Below are 21277 nucleotides of genomic sequence, written 5' to 3' on the forward strand. Positions count from 1 at the left end.
ATGAGGAGCAGTGAAGAGAATTTCATCCTTTCTTCAATGTTAGGAGACCCAAGACGAAAAGCCTATTCTTTAAACATGATTCTGTTTTAAACAAGACATCACTCTTTCATTTATGTACATACAGGAAAGACATAATTCAAAGTACTTACAGAATCTTTTCCAGTCTTTTTCTTAGGTGATTTGTGTTTTGATTCTGATCTCTGTCTACTTCTGTCTTTTTCACTTTCCCGATCTTTATCTTTTTTATCTTTCTCTCGTTCAGTATCTGATTCTGGAGAATCCTATATAAATAAAAATGAACGTGTCAGAATTTTGATAATAACATTCTGTTAAAAATAGATTTATGTAGGCAATATTTGAGAATATCACATTTATTAGGTGTATTCAGAGAGATAAAATGTAATTTGTTAACACCAGGGTTTTATTTGTTTTTAAGGCTTTTTCAGACAGGGTTTCTTTGTGTAGCCCCAGCTGTCCTCAAACTCAAGAGAGATCTGCTTCGATTTGCCTCTGAGTGGTGGGATTAAGGTGGTGCCACCATATCGCACTTTGAACCCGAGATTTGATAGAATTTCTCCATTGTCATGGGACAGAGTTAGAAGCAGTGTTTTTCATAGGAAGGATTACATTCGGGTAGGGTAAACACCAATGAAAAGCCTCACTAGCAGATTATATCATAGTAACTACAGGGAACTATTACTTATTCTTTAGAATTCAGGCACACCCCCACTCCCCAAAGCAACGACCCCAATAAGCTGCACCCTCAGCTCATGTGTATTTTCCATCAAGCAAATTTAACTATGGTTTACGTATAAAGCTATGTATAAGGCTAACAAAGCTGCTCACTAGGTCATGTACAAGTTTGACAGGGGCATAATTCTTCATTCAAAAGACAAGTTATTTAAAACATTAGTGCTTAAATAAAAAGTTCTGTATTAGATTGGGGCAAGTGTTAGTGAGCAGCAGGAAAAACAAAAACAATCAATCTAATTGAATACACCTGTGGTAGGACTCAAGCACAAACATTTTTGAAAGACTCCTGTGTAAACCTAGTAGACATCTACAGCTGGTGTATGTCTTTTAATCGAAGCTTGTGATTTTAATGAAAGATTAAGGCAAAAGACCTATACATTCTGTTCTTGTGTGCCAAGCTAAATGGTTATCCAGAATTAGATTATGAGAAGGCCCTATGAATCCTTTCTAGATCAAAGCCTAGGAATTTTAAGAAACTGTCTTACAGATTTATGTCTCCTCTTTTTGCTTTTCTTCTTATGCTTTTTTGATTTCTTATAACTTCTCTCTGTAGAGCATAGAAAGGAAAAAAAGGTAAGAATATGAAGAAATCAAAGTGTCATGGTTTAGTTAAAAAAAAAAAAACAAGACAAAACAAAACAAAAACCTCACCAGACTCAGCACTAGAAGAATGTTCTGAAGCAGAATGGGACTCTGATCGCTGTCTTTTTTTCTTTGAATGGCTGTCATCATCATCTGATTCTGATCCCTAAACAATACACATAAATTCATTCATAATAATGCTCACAAATACTTTGGTAAAATGTCACAGTCAATTTATATCCTTACCGATCGTGAACGGGAGCGTTTCCTATGGTGTTTTTTGGATTTCTTAGAATGTTTCTTGTTCTTTGAATGATGATGTTGGCATTCATGCTAGAGTGGCAAAAGAAAACTTTAAAGAACTGCACTTGTTTTACATAGCCAATCACACAAAAATGTTACAAGTTCAACACATGAGATCTTAAGAAGAAAATATCACCTTGTTAGGACAAGGTGCCCAATGACTATATAAGAAATCACTGTTTGTCCTATTCTTATTAGCTTTCCTATATTTTAGACATTTAAACATTTTACAAAATGAGGTACTTTTCGTCAAAGGTTCGTAAGGAAAAGTATTATATCCTAGAAAGGTTTAACTTCTTTCCACAATGATTAGATCTAATAATACATTTAGGCATTTTGCTGGCTAATTTGATTAGCTGTTTAGTAAGCTAAGCACTGATATAAGGTAAAACCTCACAGGCATCCTTAAGCTGAGATTTACGAAACCTATTTCTCTTTCTTTTATCCCGAGAAGCATTTCCTACTTATTTAGACAGGAAATACTTATGTAACTGCAGATTGTATTTGTAACACTGAACAACTCATTGTGGGCATGGGGACAGTTACAAAACGGCTCAGTATGTGAGGGTGCATGCCACTAAGACCAAGACATACGTTTTAGCTCTCGCACCCTGATGGTAGCAGGAGAGAACTTCTGACTTCCAAATGCACATTGTGACTTACACATGTGCATACACAATCATAAAATACTTATGAGGCTACTTAGAAAGGAGAGGTGCTGCAGCAAAAGCTGCTTATTCCTAATGCTTATATCCATGTATCAGAAAACACCACCTTTGGTCGAATAAATAGAAATGGAAAATATGACTAAGAAGGAATCCATCTTTATCTCATTGAATGCTGTCTCAAGGCCTAATTTATCTGGTCTCAAAATCTGGACGTGTTCAGCTCTTTTCTATGATATCATCTTTAGCTTCATTTACCACCTCACTACATCAGCTCTAGTTCATAATCACCAAAATCACACAGCTGAAGACCCTATGTGTGTAACTGTGTGCGATGTATGCATGAGAATGTGAGGGTGTGGACTCATGCAGAGGACAGATGAGGACACAGGCATCTTCTTTAACTTTTCTCCCAAGACATGTTTCTCACTGTATCAGAAATTCCTTGCTTTGAATAAGGTGGCTGGCTGCGAAGCACCTAAGATTTACTTTTGGCCATCCCCTGTGCTTGGGTTACAGGCACACACAGCCATGCATGCTTGACTTTTTTAGTGGGTGCTGGGGATTTAAACTGTTTTTAATACTTCCACAGCAAGCACTCTTACCCACCGAACCATCTCTTCAGCACCTGGAAGTTTCCTGAATTAAGAAAAGATAGGTAATACACTCTCTAGTGCACACCATCTCAAAATTCCAAATACAGTCAAATGTTTCAGAATCTGGGCATGATTAAAATTGATGCAAGATTTATGTGAATTGAGCTTGAGGTTCTACATTTCTGTGAGGATCCTATATAATACAAATGCTATTGGTCTAAGGTAGTTTAAACAACTGAAGGCCAACAAGGACCAGTCCTAGGGGCAGTTGGAAATCAGTATGGAAGCCCATATGAGTTCATGGTAACAGAACAATTTGTTAACATTGATGTTAATTAAGAACAAAGTCAAAAAGAGATAATAATTGTATTACTCATGTGCTATCACACCAATACTACGATAAATGCATGCTATCTTTTGGCTTAAAAGTCATTAGTTGTCTAGAACTGACTCCATAGTGAACTTATAAAAAATGTGTTTATTTGTATGTGGTATATACCTATGTGTGTGGTCTCTGTTTGTGTGGGTGCACGTGTGTGCAAACAGACATGCATATGTGGAATTCACAATGATTGTTCTCCACCTTATACTGAGGCAAGGTATATAGCTCACTGGAACCCAGAAACAGAAGATTCTGATATTATAGCCAGCCATACCACTGGGATAATAGGCATTCTACCATATCCTCCCTGCATTTATGCATGTTAGGGCATATGAACTCCAGTCCTCACACTCGCAGGGAATGAGTTTGCCTGTTCAATTGTCTCCTTAACTCCATGTTGAACTTTTTGAAAGCACTGAGTCAAAAAGCACAGCCAGAAAACCTGTTCCTGCAAGTTACTTCAAGTTGTCACAGCTGGCTTATTTTTAGCATCACTGACTTGTGAGAACTTAGTTCACACATCTAATCTAATAAGAGTATAGCTTCTGAAACAGTTTTATTTTAGTTGTTTTCCAAGAAAACTTTGGGATATTCCGAGGCTTTTTATTAGCTACTAACTTATTATGTTGATGACAAATGGCTGAACTTCTACAGCTATGAAACAGACAGCAAATCTCTGATGCTAGCTTTAATATAGCCCATGCAAACTCATTTTTCACTTAAAACAATTCTACAAAAAAAAAACATTAACTCTCCTTGATCAGAATTATAAAGCAGTAGTGCATGTTGAGAAATATACTTGACTATTTTAAATTCAAAGTTTCACCTTTTATGTCACAACAAACCAAGAATTACCTCAAGTACATGCATGAAATCTTTAAATATTCTTTTTCTTTCAGATTCTAGAGTTATGTCCTCAAATGCTGGTTCTTTTACAAATCTCTCTCGGATCTGAAAAGCAATGACATGGAATGAATATATGATGCCAAGAAAATCTTATCACGAATAAAATGTTTCTGATAAGCCCTAAAGTGCGTATATTTTCTTTCAAAAAAAATTCTAGCAGGTCATGGTAGTGCGTGTCTGGAGGCAGACTCAGGAAGATCTCTGAGATCAAGGCCATCCTGTCCTGACCCACAGAGTCCCAAGACAGTAGGTGCTACCCCAAAGAATCCCTGACCCCAAGTGGTGGTGGTTGTTCAAACAATTTTTAACCCTCTCTAAAATTCAAATCACAGAGGATTTTTGACATATATAGTATGGTTTATGAATAATTTTAGTGTATTTCAACTGTAAAGCACAGTCCCCATTACAGACAATTACAGCATACATACATCTTCCCAAACGGCATCCAGCTCTATCGGAGGAGCAGCCTGTTTCAGCATACTCTTAAAAGCAGACTCTTTTCTTTTCATTTTCCGTGCTTCCTCTTTTTCTCTTTCACGCTCACGGGCTTCTGCCTTTTCTAGTAACTATCAAAAAATCATATCTAATAAGTTATGATAGTGTAAGTCCTGTTTCAAATACTCATTGTTCTGTAAAGCAGTATCGCAGTATCATTTATAAATGTTTCAACTTGACCTATAACAATAAAAGGTAAGACAGCCATCATTTTGTTTGACTTTACCTTATATATCCATTCACAGTATCTTATCCCACTAGCCTACAACTTTAATTTTTAGAAGAATAATAATCAAGATGTGTGATAATCAAACTTACACTATTGAAAGCCAACTTGATATTTCCTGCATCCAAAGTAGTCGATCTTTTTGTTGAACTTATTATTGCCACAAAATCTTCAAAAGTAGTATTTACTTCAACTACAAATCCTTTATCCTAAAACCAGAAATCTTATTATAAGTAACAGAAAACTCCAAGGAATGAATCGATGTTTTCAAATAGGTAAGAACAAGTGTCTTATTTACCTTAAGAATGTCTTTTATTATCTTTTTTTCATCATGATAACGTGCTTTAAGATCTTCAACATAAAACTTGAAAAGATCAAGTGCAGTTGATCCTAATGAAAAAACTAAAGAAGTCAAAAAGCTAGCTCTAACCAAGAGCTGCAATTACTTTTTGTTTGTAAAACAAACATAAAATAAGGCACACACCTACCCTACCAACTGCTGCCCCTCACCCTCCACTCCACTCCAACTACCAGCTTAGGTATGGAAAGAAAAGAATCTCACCCGGCTGACCAAGCATATTAGTGAATCTAATGTCAGAACTAATAGTTGGATACAGTTCCATCCAAGAGGACATAGAATGCAGTTGTCCATGCTCATGTAATTCATCTAAAAATATCTGTAGAAAAGAAAACAAATACATTTGAAAAATCATTAGAAATGTAACATAGAAACAAATGTTAAAACCTGTTAACAATATCACAAATGCTTCTATTAGTGTTATCCAACATTTTAGGTACAAAGAATATTTGCTATTTGATGGGAGTAAAAATGTTTTTAGATCACAATGAGCATAAACAAATCATCCAAAGAAAGGGTTAGGGGTGGATGCAGCTCTTGCAGAGGACCTAGGTTCTGTTTTTAACATCCACACTCAAAATCATTACTAACTCCAGTCCCAGGGGAGCTGAACACCAGGCAAGTACATGGTACATACACATATGCAGGAAATATACTCATATATATAAAATAAATCTAAAAGTAAGACATAAAAATTCATTATTTTCCTCAAAGTATTTAAACTCCATAAGAGCTTAATTGTTATACTTCTAAACTGTACTATAGCATGTTCTTTGAAAATCATATATTCATTATTCATCTTTTTTCCTCATGCTATTTTTCTCAGCTAAAATCTTATGTTCAAGTTGAAAAATGTTTGCTGTAGCCTGCTATATTCCTTGCCTCAAATATCCAAGAACAATTTCTAAAATATAGAAATTCAAGAGTTTGACATATATGGTCCAAAACAAAGACGAAACAAGAATCTCAAAGCTGTTTTGATCCTCGTTGAAATTCAATGACTATATTATAGAATGAAACTCGAAAAGGCATTTTTCTATTACCTGGAAAGATTCCCTATTTTTACGTTGCCGCCTTCTTTCTCTCAATAAAGTCTTCTGTTTTTCTTCTTCTTCTTCCTTTTCTAAAGCCCGGATATGTTCCTCAAAGCATATTAATGCATCTTCTTTATCCATGTCTGAAGTGTTTTTCATATAAAAAAGAAATAAATTTGAAATATCAACAAAGATAGCAGTTTAATTACAAAAAGTTCAAATTCAGTGCTCAAAATTACTTGCATTTGAACTTAGACATGATCTTGTAATGATACAAATTTTAAGACTTCAAACACTACAAAGAACAAAGGGAAGTGCACATGCACATGACAAAATGAACTTACAGAACAATGCTATGCTTAATCCCAAATAGATTTTCATTATTTTATTGATAAAAATTTTTATTAGTTCTGAGAGTTTTGTGTGTATTCTGATTATATTCATCTCCCCGCCCCCTTCACAGATAAACTTACTCAGCTAACTTTGTGGTCCCTACCTCTCCACACTTATTTAAACCCATCAAGAACAATGTCTTGGGATAGAGGGTCTTCCACTTGAGGGTGGTCAATTTCTCAGGAGCTATATTTCAGAAAAAAACCTGCCTCCCTCTCCAGCAGCCATCAGTAGTTGCTAACACTCTACAGCTAAGCAAAGGAAATTGCAGCCACCACCGATCTCCACGCTGCTATTTGTCTTATGGAGGTGTGATTGCTGTCACAGTCACTGTCGAGTTCCCAAGTGCAGCCGCTTTACTGTGTTTACAAGATACCAGTGATCTACAAATGGCTACTTATTACATATTTCATGAATTATCTGTTAAAGGTAACTTGGATCTCTAGAAAAGTATTTTTCCCTAAAGCAAAATTCAATTAGAAACAACCCATTATAAAATAAAGTATTTTTTCCAAAAATACAAATCTTTGTATAAAACTGAGCTGACAACTGCATAAAAAGTCAGAGCAATTCCGCTGAGGGGTACTGCTTCTCACTGTTTTCCTCATGTAGGCATTGTTCTTACTCTGTAACTCTTCATCCTCTGCAAACGTTGGGTTATCCATCAGATACTGCTGGGCTTCAGACCAAGTAGTAGAGTATGTAACATTAGCCATATTGTCAAGTATGTTTTTTAAGGCTTCCCAATTTCTCTTTCGTAACTGCTTTGCTTGTTCCTACAACAAATGTTTGAATAATCTCTTTAACATTCAAACAAGATATCTGAATTATAATTACTTAAGATATTCTAACATAAATGTAACATGCTTCATTTTCTTATTGTTCTTTCTAAATGTGTAGCAGAGTCCTTACCTTCTGTTTTTCATTGCTTTTCGAAGTTGGAATCCAAAAACCTGTATTGCTTTTCTATCCTCAATCCATAAACACATGTCCTTATCAGCATAGAGTACAGATACAATTTATGAGGGCTACAGTGTACATTCACAACATGAAAAGTTTTCAATGAAATTCAACTATGCTTAACTTTTAGTGATACTTGCACTTTCATCTATGTATCCTTCAATACCAGATGCAAAACAATTTAACAGAGATAAATATTGGAATAAATCAGTACCACCAAGATTTAATCACTTATTAGTATATGTGACTAAGAGGGAAAAATGATGTAATTTTATCTCTTAACATAGCTTCTAATGAGTTGATATGATATACAACATAAGAAATTAAACAAACTGGCGTTATAACTTTTACTAATTTAAATAAAAAAAATCTTACTCAGAATGTTGAAATATTGGTAATTTAAAACGCACCTTTTCTTTTTTCGAAAGGAAGAACAAAACATCTTCATAGATTTCAAGCCGATCACGCTCTGATATAGCATTCCAAACTTCCATCTCCCCAAACATTTGCTCGGCTTTTCTAAAGATTATGAAATCAAGTGTTACTAGCTTACTTTATCACTATAATTTTAGATCTCTCTCTCTCTTTTTTAAAAGACAGTTAATGGACACTCTCTCCACTATAAGCTCACAAATGCATTCAGTACTCAGTAAAACTTTATAACACTCAATAAAATATTAAAAGAGCAAAAGCCCCTATTTTCTCTTAGAACAATTCACATTAGGTAAGGCTTTGTAATGTAAATAGCCCTTATCCCCAACACCACTTTCTGTAGACTATAAAACAGGCAACCATTAATGTACTATGTTTATTTCCTAATTAATACTTTAAGTCCGTAAGCTAATGAGTTTTTGGTACAAAACTGCCACTCCTTATTTACACAGCTGTTTTCATTAGCATCTATTTTGGATGAGTTAGCAAGAAGTATGGCAGGAACAACAGGGTCTATATCGTTAGAAACCTTACTTGTATCTGGTTGTAGAAGTCATTTTCTCATGATTTTCTAGAAAACGCTGAAAAGATTCCTTAGCTTCTTTGTATTTTGATCTTGCTTCTTCTTTTTCCTCTTTCTCAGTCTGAACTTTATAGGCATTAAAAGCCTGCTTTTTTTCACTCAGCTTTGCTAACGCACTAAATAATAGAAAATATCATACAAGTATAAACACAAAGACTGGAGAATCAAATGTTAGTGCTTTAGAAAAAAGTGACTCATATATTAAGAAAGTGTCTGTAATTTATTACAGATATAAAATTATTCTAAAGAGCAAATTCTAGTGTTAAAATATTCTAATTTCATTTGGAACAAGGTGCTATAATTGTAGGATAAGCCTTTTGGACTTTAGGCCATAGCACACATAAAATGCTTCTATTTATGCTAATTACATAGCTATCACCAGCTGTTTATTACAAAGTTATACTCTCTTACACAATTTTAAATGTCCTAAGATTAATGTAAAGTGAATTTAAAAGTCACTGTATTACCTGTACCGAGGATCATTAATGATCATTTTCATAGCTTGTTCCCATGAAGCATTGGAGGGTACCCGCTGAAAATTATTTAAAAAAAATAAAATAAAATTTTACAGAAAGAATGGTATCATATGATAGCAAGTTTAACACCCACTGCAAATATCAAGCACCTCCCTTTGCAGATTTTTTATTGTCTAAATTTTTTATGAAGCAAATTTGTTATAGTTATTGACTGAAAGAAAGTTCACACTGAAACTGAAACAGTATTTTTTTGTATTACCACCAACTAAAAGATAAGCAATAATTTAAATAAAAGTCTTATTTATCAAGGCAAAAAATATGACTGTGAAATAATACCTTGTTAAGTTTCCAAAAACATTCTTCAATAAAAACACAACAAATTTAGTTTGTTTTCAGTTACAAAAGTTCAGAGATTAGTATTTTAAATAAAGGCACCAAAATGAACATTTGAACATTTATTAGGAATTATTAAGTGTTGTTTAAAAAGTCTATAATACCTTTTCTTTCAATAATTCTTTAAATGCTTGCTTTGCCTCCTCCTTTGTATTCCAAGTATATGTTTTTTTTGCAGGTTGGCTCTCTTCCTCTTCTTTTTTAGGAGTAAAACTAGAGAGAGAGAAATTTAAACATGCTATTCATAATTTCAATAACTATTTTCTGCTTAGAAAATCATTTAATTGTTTGACTGTGACCTAAACCTTGCCAATTTTTGGAAGAAAGTTTCTTGTATGAATCCTGAAAATACAACTATCTGAAGAAAGGACAAAAAGCTGGATTTTTTGCAATGTCAGTTATAAGACCCTGTATAAAGGCAAAATATAACACAGAACTGCATTAAGTTGACTTAGTCTATCACTAGTCTACAGGTTAATAAATGGCTCATTGTATTTATTCACATGTTTCATATTAGTGCTCTAATAAACCTGTTATTTTTGCATGTACACAGAAAGCTAAAGGGTATACAGAACAATCTAAGTGATCAATTAGCAAAATTCAGCTTTGTTAATTTTTTAAACATAGTACTAAGAGAATATAGCAATTAGCAATAATTCCATGTCTTCTTTCTGGCTGATTATGTACTACGGCACAAGCACCAAGTCAAGTGTATGCACTATATCATTCTTTAAGTGTCCTTTACATAGAAATTAATTAAAATTATTAAAATATTATAGTTCAAGAGTTATATTGGAATCTTTATTAGGAGCAAAACCTTTTAAAACCATGAAAAAAATCAATTAATCTGCCTTCCATATTCATAAAAAATAAGGAAAATAACCACAACAGATTATGCATGAAAAATTACTCAAATATATATGTGTGTGTGTGTATGTGTGTGTGTGTGGATTTGAAATAATTACATGTAATTATCATACCAAGTTGCAGAAGGCATTTTGAGCATCTGAGTATTTTGGTGCTCAAAAAGTTCAATAGAATGTAGGACAATATTTCCAAAGCTTACATCATATCATTTGACCTTTATGGACACAGAAAATATCTTATTTACATGTGTATAAATGTACACATGTACACACTCACACAAAATGCTTAAAATTTATGCATAGTTAAGGTAAAAAGAGTAAAAGAAAATGTTGCCCTATACTCGTAATTGCCTCCTAATGTACCATTTCATTTCCCTTTAATTATCTCAGTATTAAAACATTATACAGCTATTTGTGAAATTAACAGAAGAGAAAGAACACTGACAGGAGAAAAGATGGAGGCAATATGACTAAGTATTAACTGGATAAGAGTGTTTGGTTAGATTCATCCATTTTTACCTTTTTTGTATGTCTTGGCTCATATGGTAGAAAAAGGCAGTTTTGCAATCGCTACAAGGAGTGTCTTTTTGTGACTCCTCTATAAAGTGCCTTCTCTTATCCGAACCATTTTTCAACAAAGCTGTTTGCATTTTTCAATTTATTTACAATAAACTTAAAACCAAACACCACCAATAACCAAAAAGGAATGAAATGAAGTTTGATTCTATTCTATCTGGCAGAGCTTCTCACCTTCCAAAACTCATCTGCGCTCAACAGAAATCTATACTATTTCTTTAGCACTGGGGACAGAGCATATAAATCAGAGAAGGAAAGCAGACACATTCCTATAAAGAGCAAACTAACCAAAGCTGACGCCAAGCCTTTATTTAAAATACTGGAAGTTTGTAAACTGATTTTTTTTCATTTTTGCCTTGATTTTTATTTCATTGAATAAATTAACAAGTCAGGCACTGACTTTTAGAACTCTTTTAGAAACTTACTCGGTTACAGTTTCTTGTTTAGAAGGCTCTTCTCCAGCATTACTGGACATGTCACCACTTAGATCTTGAACAGCCGTGGTATTAGCAATTTGTGCTTGTTCTTCATTGGATATAGTTACTGAATTTTCATTATCGACAACAGTAGCAACAATGGAAGTAACTTCAGGCTCAGGAGCAACTGGAACACTTCCGACAGTATTAGTAGGTGTGGTGGAAGTATTGGCATTAGCAGCTGCTGCAGCAGCTGCAACAACAGCAGCTGCTGCTTCTGCAGCAGCCATGGTGCTCATAGTGGTAGGAATTTCTGTTGTAGGAACTGGGGCTATGGATGTTGTAGTACATTCTTCTTGCTTGCTACACAATAAGATAGAGAAACAGCAACAGAGTGAATACAAGGTATGGAAGTGGGGAGGGAGAGAAAGAAATGGTCATTTCAATACTATAAAACTAACTAAAGCCAATCTTAAAATAACACTAAAGGAATAATAAAGGGCTAAACAAATTCATTGACAGTAAACTAAAAAAAAAATCACCCAAAAATATCACAAACAAAGATAATATTAATTTTATGTTTGTTTTAGAGACTATCTTGCCATGATGCCTATGCTGGGCTCAGGCAATAGTGTGACCTTAGCCTTCTTGAGTAGAGCTGGAAGTAGTATTATGTGTTATCACTTTCAGCTTCTACCATTATTTGATTTAGCAAACCTGCACAGTAACATGAAATAAGTGCTGATACAAAAGACTTCAATTTCCTAACATCCAATCATTTCATGAAAATCTCAATCTGTTCTTTTGCATAATATCTCCTTTGACATATATCAAAAATAAGAACTTTAAATCTACATTTAAAAATTAAAGGAAAACTTTGAGGGCTGGGGTTGTATAGCTCAGTATTTGAGGGCGAACATGTACAAAACCTTGGGTCTATTCCTCAAGACCATAAAAGGAATTTAGTGTAATGGAGGATATATATTTATACACACACACCCATATATTTATATTATTCCACTCATAATCTTCCAAACATATCAAAGACATCAGACCACTGGCCTGATCCTGTTAAACAGGTTTTTAAAAGTGGACTACTAAAACAAGAATGTCATGGAAATGGCCCAAATTTATAAACCCTACTGTTTTTCAAAATCGCTTACCTGCTTTCTTCAGCCTTGATCATTGCTGTTAAAGAAAAAAAAGAAGTCATAAACTAGTTTTTAAATAAAACCACTGAAAACAAACTCTTAAAAGGAGAAAGTACCATAATTTCATAGAATTTATCACCTGAAAAACAATTTAAAACTCACTTTAAAGAGCAAGTGTTTGCTTTAGTTTCATCAAGGCCTCATTACAACAATGAAAACTTGCCAAAAGCAACAATTCAGCAATCTCTCCCAGTGCTGATACTTCCAAAGGCTGCTGGCCTTGCAATCACTCTGAAAATACTCAACATTTTGGAATACAATAGTATTGCCTCCAGGAATAAGACTATTTTTCATAAGATAAAAATGTAAATTGCTATCAAACTCATGAAACTCCAGCCCATTTTTCATAGTAGCACTTACAAGCAGATTAGCAGCTATGCAAACCAAAAATTTGTAGTCATATCAGAAATGAGCTTGACACTAAGTGAGCAATTTGGGATACTATTGATACATTATTAGCTCATGCTCAGAGACTTTAGATAGAGCTTTAAAGATCTGAGCACTCAATATCTGTTTTCATTCTAGGCTCTGGTAAACTTTAAATTTGGTGGTAAGATACATACTTTAATTTCTTATTATTAGGAATGAGGCGCTCCATGTAAGCAATGATATAAGCTTAAGTTTATAAACATAATTTAAAAAGGGCTATCACTCATTAAAATATTTCTGAAAATTTAACTAAATGCAAAAAACCCCCACATAACCTTCCGCTTAGCTAACCTAGAACAGTTTATGATAAAGATTGTATTTTAAGAAGAGTTCTTAATTACAACGTCTGCTATTTTAGTCCCTGAGTATTATGCTAGATAACAATCTTTTCTAAATTTTTAAAGGCAGTGAATAGTTGACAATGTTTAAAACTATCCTTCCCTAAATGAAATATTTATTTACCCTAACTTTTAGATAAAAAACATATTACTACTATATTTCATAATTAAAATGAAACCAGTATTTATATATATACACACACATACATACTGGTAATGTATGAAGAAAATAATTGCTATTAAAGATCAATTACTACCCCCATCATTATTAAGCTTAATCACATGTTCCATGTATGCACCAACATTCAGAAGGGTAATGAGTTTGTATGTCAACTTGTTCAACACAAAGTTTAACTTTAAAGCTCATTTATAATATAACTCTTAAATAAAAGTGATTCTTTGAATTAATGTCTTTCACTGCAGATTCATCCATTCAAGGTTAGTGAAAATTAGTGACATACTTTAAATGTTAAATATAACAGAAAATGAATTATCAAAGCAGCTCACCATGCAGGTTTGATTTTGTAATAAGACCTCCAGCAACAATGGTATTCTGGTATCCTAGTTTCAATGGAATCAAATCAAATAAAGTCTATTTAAAATCTATAGAACTGAGATCTAGAGCAACAAGAAAATAAAGAGCCCATAAAACGGTTACATCATTTAAAATGTGCAGACAATTTTTTTCCAATTTGAATAAGACCTTAATTTAAATAACCCTATTCAGGAAGGGCTGTTTCTAGTGACTGGCATATAGGCAACACTTCCCAATAAAGTTGTTTTCCCATCTTACCTTCAAGATCCTCAAGTTCCTTGGGTTTGGCCCAGCGGGACTCTTTCGTCTGAGAATTATAGTAATAAGGCTTCCCAGAATCAGATTTGTACTCTTTCCACGGGCATTTAGACAAGAGTTGCTAAAAAGAGGAAAACATTCAGCAAAGAATAATATGTTCAGCATTGCTGACCACGCAGTCATTTTCACTAAATATTGTCTATCTGTGTAAATACCAAAGTTGTCAATTATTAATCCATTTAACTTTTATAGCAACACTACAGAATTTAGATTCTTCTCCATTAATCTGTCAATGGTAATATACTTATTAGGGAAGTACAGTGATGCTTCAAATCCAGGTAGATCTACATGAAATTCAAATGTGTGTGCTTTCCGTTCACCATAGTGAAATGCCATTCCTAACAGAATGTTCACATATTAATACAAAAATAAGACAAATTGTGAGCATGTGTGCATATGAACAAGAAATAACCAGAGAAGAACAACCTTTCTCCTCAAGCACTGTGTGCATTAGATGACTTAGGGGTGCAGGGAAAATACAGTTACTGTCTTACGTTCTTTATTTAAGTTAAAAATCGAATACCATTTTTACTTTTCAGTGAAAAACGTTACCTGTTCCTAAGCACACTGACCAGTAAACATGCAATACTGCTTGCTAAATCTTAACTTCGTCGAATTTTATCTATTTTGAATGGTGAAATGTATAACACAAAATAATTACCTTTTCACAGGCATTTACACAAAGAGAAAATAGAAAATTCTAAGACAAGATAGCATTTTATAGGCAGTTTCATTGCATTACATCAAACCCCACAGTTAACTGGAACTGTTCACATAATTTTTAAAACCAAACACGTTTCCATTGAGAAAAACTGCTTTCCCCTTCAATTCATTCTTCAAGACATATTTGAACATAAGACAATAGTAAACCAAAAGCTTTTTTATTAACTCTTTATGACATGTAAGAATTGCTCTTCGGATAGCTTAATTTAAAATTCTATGGACTATGCTCAAGCTACTTAATAATCCTGACTCTCAGTCTTCAAACATTTACCTCAGCAGGTGTTTTGAGATCATCTGGTTTTTCCCAGGTAGACTGTTTTGTTTCAGTATTGTAATAATAAGTCCTTCCATCTGGTGATTTATGTTCTGTCCACATTGATTTCTAAAGGAAAAAAATTTATAAAATATCCAACAGTGGATATTCATATGAGTTACAAGGCATACGAAACACCACATTTAAGTATAAAATGATAATTTTTTAACAGTTCAAATCACCTGAAATCACTTGTTAATGGAAGTAGAGAGAGAACAGGAAAATGGAACATTTTAAAAATCATTCAAAGGTAGTGTTATAGATGACTGCCCCCAGAAGAATAGTAGCATTGTATTTTCTCATAATAAGATAACCATCTAGCAACATAAACCTACCACCGTGGACAACATACACAAACTAAATACAGACATAATAAATATATAAAGGTGTATAAATAATGCATTTATCTAGTCTAATTTTAAAAAAACAAAACAAGTACTCAGACAATTTTCTAAATCAATTCTCTATAAAGAGAGTTTGTAAAACGGGGAAAAGCAAAGATGGTTTATTGCAAAAACCACTAACAAGATGAAAAAGGGGGGAAGATTCTTGTGTGATACTAAATATAAATCTACTCCCAATCAAGGATCTACCCAAACAATTCAATAGTCTCTTGAATTTGAAAATGAGTTCTCAGGTATGATATTTTAGTTGTTTGAGTTTTACAAGTTCTTTTTTTTGACATCAGCTTTTAAAATGGTAACAAATTCAGCCATGTTCTATGTAGAGATGCTAAAGATCATCTATACTCTATTTTTCAAATAGATTACCATACACATCACTTAAGTAGAAATAAAACACAACTAGCATCACCTACTTGTTCAGACTGTTAAACAGAAAAACCATGCCTCAAAAAACAAACAACAAACAAACAACAACCAAGGGGGAGAGTGGGTATCTTGTTCCTGATCTTTCTTTCATTCTTCTGTTGTTTTTATCTGATTTTGGTATCAAAATAATACTGGCTTTACAGAGTAAGTTTCTATGTAGTGTTCCTTCACTTTTTATCTTATGGAACAAACAAAGAACGGGAATGAGCTCTTTCTAGAGAGTTTGACAGAATTCACAGTGAATCAGTCTGGTCCTATCTAGGCTTTTCTTCAAGGGGAGACTTTTAATCACAGCTTTAATATCCTTGCTTGTAATGGGTTGGTTTAAGTCACTCATATATAGGTGATGCAGATTTTGAAATTGTTCTGTTTCTTCTGAGTTATCCTGTTTTTCAGAGTATTCATTTTCACAGTAATGTCTAATAGTGTTTTCATTTTAAAACTGTGGCTTCTTATTCCTCCTACCTTCTTTTTTATCCCTGCTGTTTTGAGTCAGTCTGTTAATGTAGGCCTCGCTGTCCTAGATTTCCTGTGTATAACAGGTTGGTGTATAACAGGTGTATAACAGAGATCTTCCTGCCTCTGCCACCACACTGGGCTCCCTTCTTCTTTCTGTCAAACTGGTTAAAGGTTTGTCAATCTTAGCAACTTTTTCAAAAATGCAGCTTTGCTTCCTCAATTTTGAATATTATTATTCTTTTGCTTTCAATTAATTCCTTCCCTATTCCTTAACTATTAGTTGTAGTCTGTGTTTTGGATGAGCCAATTGTTTTAGCTAGCAAAGATCAAAAATTTTATTATCAAAAATGACAAACTACCATGTAAATAAGCCGGCAGAGCTATCCTTGTATCAAACAAAATAAACTTCAAGCCAAAGCTAACTAGAAGTGATAAAAAGGAATATATTAGTCTGGGTTCTTGAAAGTCACAAAACAAATAGGGGAACAGAATAATGTGGCTTTGAGATTTGTGGTCCAGCTAGTTAACAATGGCTGTCTATCAATAGAAAGTCCAAGAATCAAGCAGCTGTTCAGTCCAGGAGGCTGGACATCACCATTGGTCCAAAGTATATGCTAACATCAAAAATTAAGCTCCAATACCAGTGAAAGAGAAACTTGTCAATCAGGATGAGAGCAAATAGGCAAAGAGTGAGAACACCTTTCTTCCATATCCTTTATATAGGCTACCTCCAGAAAGTGCCACCCAGATTTAAGATGGATCTTCCCACCCTAAGATCTGGATTTAGGGTAGTTCTTTCCACTTTTAATTAATTCTTACCAAGTGCACCTAGCTGCTTAGGTTTCAGTTTTGGTTTCTTTATCCAGATACAGTTGACAACCAAGAATTTTCTTATCAGGGCACTACATATTAATAGAGAAAATAATTCAAAGAATAACAACTGTATGCTATAGGAAGTATTATGGCCAGTGGTTATCCACCCACTGGGGTGTGGCCTCTTATACTATATAAGCCAATGTAGAGCATGCGTCTGCTCTCTCCGGTTTCCGGATTTGGTTTCTATTCTCTGTTCAAGCAGAGGATTCTGATTTGTGAGTTTACCCCTAAATAAATAACCATCTATTTCTCAATTCTGGGCTACTGTGGGATTTCCCACAACTGTAGACATTTATGGACCAATACTGGAGTAGAGCCCAATACCATGAAACAAACACCAAAAGATATAGAAGACCACACAGGTCCTGACAACAATAGTGGGGGGAGGGGTCTTCAATACTATGCTCCCACATTTAGATAGGACTTCCAAATTATGAACAACGAAATCTCATAGTTAAAATGTATTATGGATAAACTGATACTCCAATCAAGAGACAGAGAAGCATCAGCACGCATGAGAGAGACAGAGACAGAATCAAATATTTGAAGACTAAACAATGCTTTCTTAAATGAATAATCAGTCATCCAAATAACCAGAGAGAAAATAAAAATTCAGAGAAATGATAATGAAAATACATCAAATCAGAACCTTTGAAGTACACAACCAAGGCAGTGTAGAAAAGTTTAAGTGATGTTTTAAAAAAGATACCAAAAGAGACAACTATTACACACAAGGATCTCAAATACATTCTTAACACAAGTGATTGTGTTAATACGCATCTCACAATTTTTGCTAATATTACTCATACTTTATACTATGGAAATGTTAGACAAAATATAAATTTTCTTAATTGAGTTTCAAGTGTTGAGAAAGCAGCAAACAGAACTCTAATAAACATTTACATTTCATTTGTTCCAGGAACTGCTAAAAAAAAAAAAAAACAACAACAAATAACACAGGGGAGAATCAAGAAGTCTGCAAAGGAGAGGAGAATCTTGAAGATGAGAAGCTAGGGGGCTTGGATATCCAAAGCTAATAAAGTAAAGATCAAGTGAGAACAAGCATCCATGATGATCATTTGTTAAAAAGTGGCCAAAGAATTCAGTATGGAATATTCAGTAGTCATTTGACATTTGAAGAAAACTGGAAAGGTGAAAAATCTTGATTTCTTTTCTTTTATTTTTTTTGCATTTCGAGACTGGGTTTTTCTCAGTAGCTTTGGAGCCTGTAGAACTAGCTCTTGTAGACCAGGCTGGACTCAAACTCAGAGATCCACCTGCCTCTGCCTCCCAAGAGCTGACACCACCACCTGGCCTGAAAAAGTTTGATTTTTAAGTGGGTGAGGTACCTCATGAACTAACTAAAAATTAAAAATAATAATAAACATCCAGAATCTCCATTTCCTCCTATTGTATGCAACAACAAAGAAACCATTTCTTGAACAGATTATGATGTGCTACGACAAATGGGCTTATATATGACAGTCAGCAATAACCAGCACAGTGGTTGGAGTCAGAAGTTCCAATGTACTTTTGGATGTCAAGTTTCCATCAAAAAATGGTCCTGGTCACTGTTTGGTAGATATGATCTACTACAGCTTTATGAATCCCATTGTATCTGGGAGGTATGTTCACTATACTGATGAGCAGTTTTTATAGCCGCACTAAAATACTCAAAAGCCTGCAGCCAGACATTTTTAACAGAAAGGTCTCAACCCTTCCCCAAAATATTTAACAACACATGATATAACCACTTCGAAAACTGAATGAAGAACTGTTAAGTTCATTATCTAATATCTGATCACTTGGCCAACATAACTACTTCAAACATGCTGACAGCTTTTTGCAGGGAATACACTTCTACATCAGCAACATGAAGAAAATGCATTCCAAGAGTTCTACTGAATCTAGAAGGACTTTTCACACAATGGGAATATATTATTTTCAGTTTTTTGAGACAGGGTTTCACTATGTATCCCAAGGTAGCCTAAAACACAGTCTGTCAACCAGGCTAGGCTCAAACTCAAGAGACCCTTCTGCCTCACCCAGACACCCCCAGAAATACACCTTACCGATCTTCCTACACAAGTCTTCGTAAAGCTCAGTTTACAATGACAATTACAACCGAGGGAACAGATTACAGAAAAAAAATGAAACCAAAAGAGAAACCCTCATGAGTATACAGGCATTTTGATTTACAAGTAGGCGTAACAAAATCAATTGTAAATTGACAGTTTTGATAAATTATGCCTGAAAAACTAGGTGGGTAGTGAGTCACTGAGAATGAAACTGGGTCTTCTTACTTCATAAAAGTCCTCAAAGTGAACTTATTGACTGAAATTAATAAAAGAAACACTTCAGGATAGTGACAATTACTTTCTGAATAGGACTCTACTTGAGAAAAATCATACAAAAACTGACAAGCAGGAATTTATCAGATTAAAAACTTATGCACAACAAAAGAAGCAACAGGGTAGATAGAGAGACTAAGAATGGCAGAAAATCTTTGCCAGCTATTCATTTCACAGGTGAGAAATACCCAAAATTAGGAACCCAAAATTAAGCACCAAAAGCATAGTACCAACAACAGGTGGATAAGTCAACTGAGCAAACATTTTGCTGCTTTTTGAAACCGGGTCTCTCTGTGTAGCCCTGGCTGTCCTAGAACTAACTATGCAGACCAGCTAGCTTCTACCTCAGAGATCCACCTGCCTTGGCCTCCCAAGTGCTTGGATGTACATGTATGTGGGTGGCCACCATACCCAGAAAGCAAACAATTCTTAATAACAAAAGACTCATAAATATATGAGAAAATAACTCAATATCCTTAACTAGGAGGGAAATGCAAAGAAGTTCTAACTCCTGGCAGCCAAAACTGGAATTATTAAGAAAAAAAACCCATCAAACTACAAATGTTGTCAAGGTTGTAGACAGGAGTCCTCATCTACTGCTGTTGGGAATGGACATTAGCACAGTCACTTCAGAAACATGCTCTTCAAAGAGCTAAAGTAGGACTCACTATACCATTTCTCCTTTGTGCTTCAAGTCAAAGCACAAGGGAGAGCTTCACACTCACATTTAACAAAGACACCCTCCAAGACAGACAAGTTTTGCATCAACCTGGGTTCCTATAAATATTGGAGAACTTTTATAAAATAAAAAATAGGGACTTATTTGAAAAGGGACAAACCAAAGGAGGATAAATATATTCTAAGTTTATTATGTGCACACCTAAATATATCATAATGAAACCCATTATTTAATGAAAATAAAAATACATTTTCTTGCTTTTTTCCAATCTAATATTTTAAGGATAAAATTTTAATAGTCTGACTGTTTGCAGTAAGATGAATAGTTTAAATTAGTGTATAAGTCAAATACTGTGACAGTTGAAAAGTTTTCTTCACAAGATAAAGCAAGTTAAGTAGTTACTAAACTTGCCATACCAATGTCTAGTAATAATAACATGAAAACAAATTAAAAGCAATTTTCCTAGAAGTTACACAGCTTTTTAAAAAGTATGAAACTCCTAAAAGGACTCAGAATATGTACAATTCAACAAGTTTATTTTGGAAAATCTAACAAAGATTTGTATGAACACTTCTAGGAAAGTATGTGAGCTTCTGAGACATTATAGGAGTTATATAAGATTCTGCCTAAAACAGTAAAAAATTCTACTTCAACCTTCCTTAGCTTCACCTATTTCTTACTCCCTGGCCATGTTGATTTTTTCTTGCATGTATACCAATGTAATGTCTTTGGTCATGCTGTTAAATAGCTCAGTGGCACTAAACACAGATCAAACAAATAATCATCAGACCCTATATTTATCAGCCTTCAAAAATGTATG

General features: G+C 34.1%; 1 protein-coding gene across 8 annotated transcripts in view; it reads right to left on the reverse strand.

The window, feature by feature from the left end:
- Prpf40a (pre-mRNA processing factor 40A) overlaps positions 1–21277 on the reverse strand; it is a 44324-nt gene that overhangs the window by 6972 nt on the left and 16075 nt on the right. For 2 of the 8 annotated variants that reach the window (XM_048426157.3, XM_048426152.3), the window contains exons 6-25: positions 15221–15331; positions 14167–14287; positions 13881–13934; positions 12559–12583; positions 11405–11758; positions 9642–9750; positions 9136–9200; positions 8620–8784; positions 8064–8172; positions 7319–7469; positions 6310–6443; positions 5471–5585; positions 5207–5298; positions 5001–5117; positions 4616–4753; positions 4137–4232; positions 1582–1668; positions 1405–1501; positions 1239–1300; positions 150–281 (exon numbers count right to left, since the gene is read on the reverse strand). In XM_048426157.3, the coding sequence (XP_048282114.3) occupies positions 150–281; positions 1239–1300; positions 1405–1501; positions 1582–1668; positions 4137–4232; positions 4616–4753; positions 5001–5117; positions 5207–5298; positions 5471–5585; positions 6310–6443; positions 7319–7469; positions 8064–8172; positions 8620–8784; positions 9136–9200; positions 9642–9750; positions 11405–11758; positions 12559–12583; positions 13881–13934; positions 14167–14287; positions 15221–15331 (2334 nt within the window). Of the gene's footprint in view, positions 1–149; positions 282–1238; positions 1301–1404; positions 1502–1581; positions 1669–4136; positions 4233–4615; positions 4754–5000; positions 5118–5206; positions 5311–5470; positions 5586–6309; positions 6444–7318; positions 7470–8063; positions 8173–8619; positions 8785–9135; positions 9201–9641; positions 9751–11404; positions 11759–12558; positions 12584–13880; positions 13935–14166; positions 14288–15220; positions 15332–21277 lie in introns of all 8 variants that reach the window. The other 6 variants (XM_048426155.3, XM_048426151.3, XM_048426159.3 and 3 more) reach the window with 3 other exon arrangements.

Source organism: Myodes glareolus, chromosome 21 (assembly GCF_982192425.1).
Source record: "Myodes glareolus chromosome 21, mMyoGla1.1, whole genome shotgun sequence".
In the NCBI taxonomy this organism is placed as follows: domain Eukaryota; kingdom Metazoa; phylum Chordata; class Mammalia; order Rodentia; family Cricetidae; genus Myodes; species Myodes glareolus.